This window comes from Hermetia illucens, chromosome 6, assembly GCF_905115235.1.
Source record: "Hermetia illucens chromosome 6, iHerIll2.2.curated.20191125, whole genome shotgun sequence".
Classification (NCBI taxonomy): Eukaryota; Metazoa; Arthropoda; class Insecta; order Diptera; family Stratiomyidae; genus Hermetia; species Hermetia illucens.
In genome coordinates, this window is record NC_051854.1 from 69,436,812 (window position 1) to 69,444,448 (window position 7,637).

Below are 7,637 nucleotides of genomic sequence, written 5' to 3' on the forward strand. Positions count from 1 at the left end.
ATTAATAAAAATTTCAAAATTTAACAAAAAAGTTTGTCAGATCATTAAACAATGCAATCGTACGTTGAAAATATGAATAAAAACTGCTTTTAAAATGAAAACACTTCGGCCCGGCAACCTTTTTACATGCCTTCGGATTTTGCATCATACAAAGCTTTCGAGTAATTTTTGAGTGCTTTTTCCAAAATGGATTCAATCGGGCTGTACGTTGAACGGGATCGCAGTCGGGCCTTAGACATTTCCAGGGACTGAAACAAATTACCAACAAAAATGTTGATATTGCTTACTCGGATATATTACTGTGAATTGTATGTAAATACTTTAATAAGTTCAGAATTCCGTTTTCGCGCTTCCTCCAAGGTTGGAAATGTTTTTTGAAGCTGCCGGTAAGCTTTCTCCTGTTTGCCATACGCCAAATTCTCTCTTTCTTCTTCCATATTTCTGGAATAGCAGAGTCAACCTTTTAGCAGTAAATGAGTACAAACCTATGAAACTTACAATTTTTTAAGTTTCTGATCCAATTCGTTCTCAATTGCGGCATATTTTGAATTTATTTCTTCCACAAAGTCTGTTTCGAACATGTTTTCCTGCTCGTATGTGACGTACTAGTTGTTTGGTATCTAGGCGCAGATAATGTCCATAACAAATCACCTAGCAACGGTGGTAAGAAAGAAAAATAATTTGTATCTTTATCTCTGTTCGTCTTTGGGGAGATTTGGTGAATGGAATTCCTTTAGCGTCGTACTGGCTGCCTGGTTATCAGAGCCCTGACTTCAAAACTATTAATTCAAAAACACGACATGTGTAGGAATTATAATGAACACAAAACCGTCTTGTAATTTTTTTAGGCCTAGTTGGAAAGCAACATGCTTTCTCGGTCACGTTGCTTCCAGGTCAGAGGTGAGGCAGCGTCTGATGAGTCGCCTCTGCCCTGGACGAAACCGGAAGTCATATATTTTGCAACTTGGGTGGTTACCCAAAGATGAGGGTTCCGTGGCCCACAACCGAGAAAGCACGTTACTTTCCAACTGGTCTGGTCCTCAATTAAGTCGATGGTCGACTTAGGAATCCCTCGATTCTTAAACAAAATTTTATATTTTTTGTCTAGGGATTGAGAATGTCCTGAATCAGCATCCACCTGATGATGGAGTTGAACAATTGGAGGGAGGGAGCTCTTTTGGGCTAAGTGCTCAGGTAAAACAATAAAAGCATGACTTGCGATTTCATCTAGGGCAAAGGTAACTTAGACGCTGGTCTACTCAAACCCGATTTTCACTTAGGTATAATTTGCATCCACGTCGTATTGGCGATTATATATAAAGAAGCGAGTATCACCTGTAACCACTTTCGATCATGCCACACCAAGAGCAGCGACTAACGAATTTCTTTCGCCCGGATGAAACCGCAAGTCGTCCGTTGGATATGCTACCCACATTTAACTAAACGCCTTCTTTGGGCCGGCATGGTTATATCGAAAAAGAGACGCGGTCAAAACGGAAGCAAACAATGGTAGCATTTCCTTCTCCTGGCGAGCAAATGTGAACTGTGCAGGTTCTTAAGAGGGACGGATATAAGATTCATTTTTCTTATATCAGGCCAATTGCACAGCGCATCATCTTGGGATTTAAGAGTGTACTGACAGCTTTCGTCGTCGTATTGTCGTAAGAAGCAACCTGCAAATTACGAAATTGTCTACCGAAACGTTAATATCCCCTTCAGGCTGCCGTCAGGGTTGCAATGTGGGTAGGTTCCTCGAAACGGTACGGTCACTTTTCCCAGAATAATCATTTTTTTCAGCTCTGGCGAAAATTCCAGCGAAACGGTGTATGCTTTCATTGTTGTCCTAGCTGGGGATGAATTTTGTGTTCAAGGTCTGGCAGAAAGGTGAACTAGGAGTCAGCTAACCCGTCGAGCTGGTTCTGGACAGCGGCGCATCATAACAGCGGAAGTAATATCAAACAAGAAATAGACAATAGTAACTTTGTTCGGCGCAGGACCCAAAAAAGTAGAATCAAGTTAATGCGTAAATTGTAAGTGCCCCACGTAATTTCCGCTTCCACTCCTATATCCCATTTTAAAAATACTAAAAGCGAAATGCTTATAACCGTCTCTGAAAAGCATTAACAGTGAGAAAATTGTAATTTTTACGAATTCTATTGAAGACCACCGAAAATATTCGTTTTTACCAGCGAACACACACGACCATTCACCCTGCACTAGTTAATTAGTTTAGTTTGCTAGACCCATTGTACTATCCCAGGAGATCGCCTATTCATCGGCCTCTCACCGGCGGCGTTCACAGGCTCTCGCGAATCTGAAGCATTCTCCAGAGACAGAGAATGCGTAGACCCTTCGTTGAAGAAAACCTTACCAAAATATTTTCGTCTGAGGTCTGAGGAGGCCGAGGAGCTCTCTTCTGTTCTTCCTTCTCGCATTGGCTGCATATGGCCGATACTCCCACTCCGATTTTTTCCATGTGGTAGTCTAAGCGGCAGTGTCGCATTGAAAGCCCTGCTAGGGTTTCGTATCTAACTTAAGGGGCAATAAAAATGCCAATCCAATGAATTCGTTTTGGTGAAAGACCCCAGGTCTTACCTATCGCAGTCCTACAGCACCAGGGCAATCTGGAGAATTTCTGGTATTGTTCCTGGATATGGCGCTTCCACGGTAACTTGGAGTCGAGATGTACTCCTAAATATTTGACTATCTGTACCAGCTGGATTTCCGCCTTGCTAAGGTGGGTAGCGTGTAGCTTCCCTACCTGGCATTCGTAGTGAGCATAACTAGTCTAGTCTTCCTAGCGTTCACCGTGAGTCAATTATGGAGGTATCAACTGTGAATTACCTGCAGCGCTGTATTCAGGTGGTCACATACTGTGCGCGCAAACTTATGATAATAATAATAATTATTACGGCTAGATCGTCCGCAAATGATTATCCGATGATTTGTATTTCGTCCAGGAGCCAAAGCAAGGTGTCCATTATCAGGAGCAATCACAGAGGAAAGAGAACGCTTCCCTGTGGGCACCTCTTAAGACAGCCTGCCTCAATAGTCTTCTGTCCGACCAATATGAAGATCTTTGTCCGCTCTAACATGTGGGGGACCCAACTGATCAACACTGGATCGACTCGATGAATGCGCCTAAGGCGTATTCTTTATCGGACATTGTCTTCTCAATTTTCGACGTTACCTCAATGGGGTGCTGCCTCCGTGGATTTGCCTTTCTGGTGGCATGTTGCCTACAGTGAAGTGGCCACTTAAGGATATATGTATCCTTTATTAACCGATCTACTAGTTTTTCCAGTCCTTTTAGCAGAAAGGAGGTTAGACTGATCGGTCCCAGGTTTAGGAATAAATATTACCTCCACATCACGCCAGCTGCTTGGATTATAAGCATGTGCTAGGCAAGCGCAGTATATATTCCGAATGTGTAGACCTAGGAAATTCCCATTTCAATCGTTCCAGTGACAAGGATCCGAGTGAGCTTTGAAATTGCCTCATGATCGCTTCGCCGACCTTATGCTCTTCTTTCTCGCTTTTTGAGCCTCTTTGTACCGAATACAGAATCAAACTTTAAAACTCAGCTGAGAAGCACCCCACCGAGTAGTCTTCGAAAGCTTTTCCGATGCTGGTTGTGATCATCTGCGTTGTTTTCTCAATTCCAGCAATGGATTTGAAGCGTCTCCCAGGGATCTTAACTCGATCACTCAGTTCTGTTTTGTACATCGCCCAATCTGTCTTACGTAGATCCCAAAATGGAATGGATGTAGTGAGCATTCGGTTTCTACCAGATGCTCGAGTAGTGTTGATCCTCTCGAGTTGATGTTGGAACTTCCCCAGCATATATAGTGGGCGTTAACATCATATCTTGCTATTATTTCCATGCCTTTACTTTGGCATATTGATTAGATCTGATGAATGTTCCTCTAAGAACTTCGCCTACTTCATAAGGGAAATAAGCAGAGCAGCATAGAATCTTCTTATTTCCCTTTTGACTTTTTATAGTTAATTTGATCGTTGTGATGTCGCCATCACATAGGTCGTTAACCATGATAGCTTGGAAGCCTTTTGAAACTACCAGAAGTAGGGTCTACGGCATGCAACAAGTCAGCATGTCCGAAGTTTAAGCCCCTAATTTCCCCCAACCAACAACCCATGGTTCTTGTATGAAGTATATACATGGCTTGCAGCTATTGATCCGACGACTGATAAGTGCAGTAGCCACTTTACAATGCTGCAAACTTATTTGAGAGATATAGAACCTCATCTACAGTTCAGATGAAGATGCCGTGGGCTGCGTGTCCCCTTCGATGCTTTTAGGAGCCAACATTTGTAATATGACAGTCCCAAGCCCGTAGTAGAGCTGGTAGCCCATTTGTTCCCGAAACTTCTTAATATTCGGTTGAGGAATGCCGATAGTAAGGAAAGTTCCCAGCTTATCGACACTTCCTTCTGTTTTACTACCTAATAGTATCCAGGTGGAGGTGTTAAGGTTATTCTGGACTCCAAGATGTTTCAGGGCCCCATCGTCATTACACTCCTCTTCTGGAAGCCAGAGAAATCACTTTTCAAACGATAGTAGCTCGGAAACCCTCTTCCAGGTCAGTTTGTCACATCGTTGAAAGAGGAGCAATAAAGTCTGAGCCATTCGTGCGTGCTTTCGGCGCCAAATTTTGTCCGTAACATTTTACGGTATACACCTAACGACTCAAAGCGTAGTGTAATGTCTTGCAAGGATGCAATCCTTACAACTAGGAGGAGTAGCCGGTAGGATTAGTGTTGTCATACAAGACCCATCCAGTGGCTTTGATAGCCTTCGCTGCAAATAAACAACCGTTGCTGGCCGAGCCTTCTTTGCAACCATTTGATGTCCCAGACGATCCTTTCCCTTCTAGATTGACGCAAACCAGGAGTTGTGTTTTGCGGGAAGGCAGTTTGCCTGGAGGCAGTTTGCCCGAAAGCGATTTGCCCGGAGGCGGTTTGCCCGGAGCCTGTTTGCTGCCCGAAGACAGATGTTTATCCGTAGGTAAGTCTTTAGCTTCAGCAGGTGGTGCCGATTGGAGCCCGGGTCAGGAGTGCTGACAGAAGGGGACTGCATCGGCTCGTTCTTTAAGGTCTGGGTCCGAATAGGATTGGGTCCCACTTGAAAAGTGGGGAATCAGAGTCTAGACCCAGGTTCTCCATCAAAGAGCTCAGGATTGGATTATCATGATCAAATTGCTTTTGATATCTTTTGGTTTTTTAGGTTTTTAGTTTCTTCATAGTTGCATGCCAGGGACTTTGTTTTACTAGGAAAAATAAGTCAATCTCGACGAGGCCCCCTTTTTCCGAGACAAAGCTCCCCGTTCACTACCACACCCTGTGTGGGTTTTAATTACAGGCTTAGCTTCAGGTGCCACTTCTGGTTTCCGGGCAGATCCTCCTTACTGAGCTCACGACAACGTCATCAGCATCATCAACGGCGCAACAACCGGTATCCGGTCTAGGCTTACCTTAATAAGGAACTCCAGACATCCCGGTTTTGCGCCGAGGTCCACCAATTCGATATCACCAAAAGCTGTCTAGCTGTTTCAGGCATGGTCTGCTTCGTCTTCTTTTTCTACTATGGATATTGCCTTTATAGACTTCCCGAGCTGGATCATCCTCATCCATACGGATTAAGTAACCCGCCCACCGCAATCTGTTGAGCCGGATTTTATTCACAAACGGACGATCATGGTATCGCTCATATATTTCGTAATTATGTAGGCTACGGAATCGTCTATCCTCATGCAGGGGGCCAAAAATTCTTCGGAGGATTCTTCTCTCGAACGCGGTCAAGAGTTGGACATTTTTTTTGTTTTTTTTTTTTGCTAAGAACCCAAGTCTCCGAGGAATACATGAGGACTGGCAAGTTCATTGTCTTGACCCTGTAGTGAGACGTTTCGAGCGGAACAGTTTTTATAAGCTGAAATGGGCTCTGTTGGCTGCCAACAACCGTGCGTGGATTTCATCATCGTAGCTGTTACCAGTTGCGACTTTCGACCCTAGATAGGAGAAATTATCAACGGTTTCAAAGTTGTAGTCTTTTGTCTTTATTTTTCCCGTTTGACTAGTGCGGTTTGATGTTGTTGGTTGGTTGGTTTTTACTGACGTTGCCACCATATACTTTGTCTTGCCTTCATTGATGTGCATTCCAAGATCTCGTGCCGCCTGCTCGATCTGGATGAAGGCAGTTTGTACGTCTCGGGTCGTTCTTCCCATGATGTCGATATCGTCAGCATAGGCCAGTAGTTGGGTGGACTTAAAGAGGATCGTACCCCTTGCATTTACCTCAGCATCACAGATCACTTTCTCCAGGGCCAGGTTAAAGAGGATGCATGATAGGGCATCCCCTTGTCGTAAACTCCCTCTGGCTATGCTGTCATAGGCGATTTTAAAGTCGATGAAAAGATGGTGCAACTAATGTTCATATTCCAACAGTTTTTCCATCGCTTACCGCAGGCAGGAAATCTGATCTGTTGCTGATTTGCCTAGAGTGAAGCCTCTTTAGTATGGGCCAATGATGTTCTGAGCATGTGGGGCTATCCAGCCTAGCAAGATAAAGGAGATTATCTTATAGATGGTACTCAGCAACGTGATACCTCTATAATTCCTTGCGCTCCGTGATATCTCCCTTTTTATGTATGAGACAGACAATGCCCCTTTGCCAGTCGTTAGGCATTGATTCGCTGTCCCATACCTTGAGCACCAACTGATGAACCACTTGGTGTAATTGGCCGCCTCCATATTTAACGAATTCGGCTGTAATTCCATCGGCTCGATGCAACATATGATTTTTAAGCCGAGGAACTGCACGGACGTTTCTTCTATACTTGGTGGTCTCAGTTGGCGGGACCTCCAATTCGCCGATGTTCTGCTTATTCAGTAGTTCATCAAAATACTCAACCCATCGCTCCAATATGCCCATTCTGTCGGAAATCAGATTTCCCTATTTGTCTCGTAGGATGAACATCGTGGTGTGTAAGGCTTCAGTCTGCTGACTTGTTGGTAAAGCTTACGTGCTTGGTTCTGTTGCTCCCTGTACTTTTCTAGTTCACAGACTTGGTTCTCCCAGGCTTCCTTTTTCTGGCCATGACAACGTCACCGATATTACTTCCTCTTATTATATCTGACGTCCCTCATGCTGCCTTGTCCGGAAGGCGTGGAGCAATTCAATGAACGATGACATCTTCCCCCATCCCCGCGTCATGGACCTTGGCCAAATGGATCTGGATTTGGAAAGAGAGGCAAGTAGAGTTGGACTGAAGATAAACACCAACAAAACCAAGGTTCTCATTCTGCTGGGTCATCGCACCCTCCCTATCTGCATTAATGAGCAGGGCATTGAAGGTGTTGATCAATTTTTATATCTAGGAAACTTGGTTTCTGTTGATGGTGACACCGTATTGGATGTAACACATAGAAAGTCAACTCCACTGTTATTCAAGAGTAGGCCTGACATTTATACGCACTCTAATCTGATGACGAAATTGACAGTGGATAGGTAACACATTAAGGAAGGAGGACAATTGCATTGTTTGCTACGTTTTGCAGTGGAATCCACTCTCCCAAGATGGAGGAGGGGTGCATGAGTCTCTGGAAATCATGGGGAAACT

General features: G+C 44.2%; 1 protein-coding gene across 1 annotated transcript; it reads right to left on the reverse strand.

Annotated features, from left to right (window-relative positions):
- LOC119660110 lies at positions 1-663 on the reverse strand. Its single transcript, XM_038068495.1, has 3 exons — positions 499-663; positions 321-441; positions 1-248 (listed from the first exon to the last, which is right to left on the reverse strand). The coding sequence occupies exons 1-3, from the start codon at positions 579-581 to the stop codon at positions 123-125; spliced, it is 330 nt and encodes a 109-aa protein (XP_037924423.1). The 5' UTR covers positions 582-663; the 3' UTR covers positions 1-122.
- Positions 664-7,637: the final 6,974 nt, after the last annotated feature.

What these genes read in the sequence shown, in the direction of transcription:
- LOC119660110 (XM_038068495.1), bottom strand. Translation starts at nt 581, where the DNA reads ATGTTCGAAACAGACTTTGTGGAAGAAATAAATTCAAAATATGCCGCA. An exon ending in GATCAGAAACTTAAAAAATT is followed by an intron (nt 442 to 498) that starts GTAAGTTTCATA and finishes CTGCTATTCCAG; the next exon opens with AAATATGGAAGAAGAAAGAG. An exon ending in GGAATTCTGAACTTATTAAA is followed by an intron (nt 249 to 320) that starts GTATTTACATAC and finishes AATTTGTTTCAG; the next exon opens with TCCCTGGAAATGTCTAAGGC.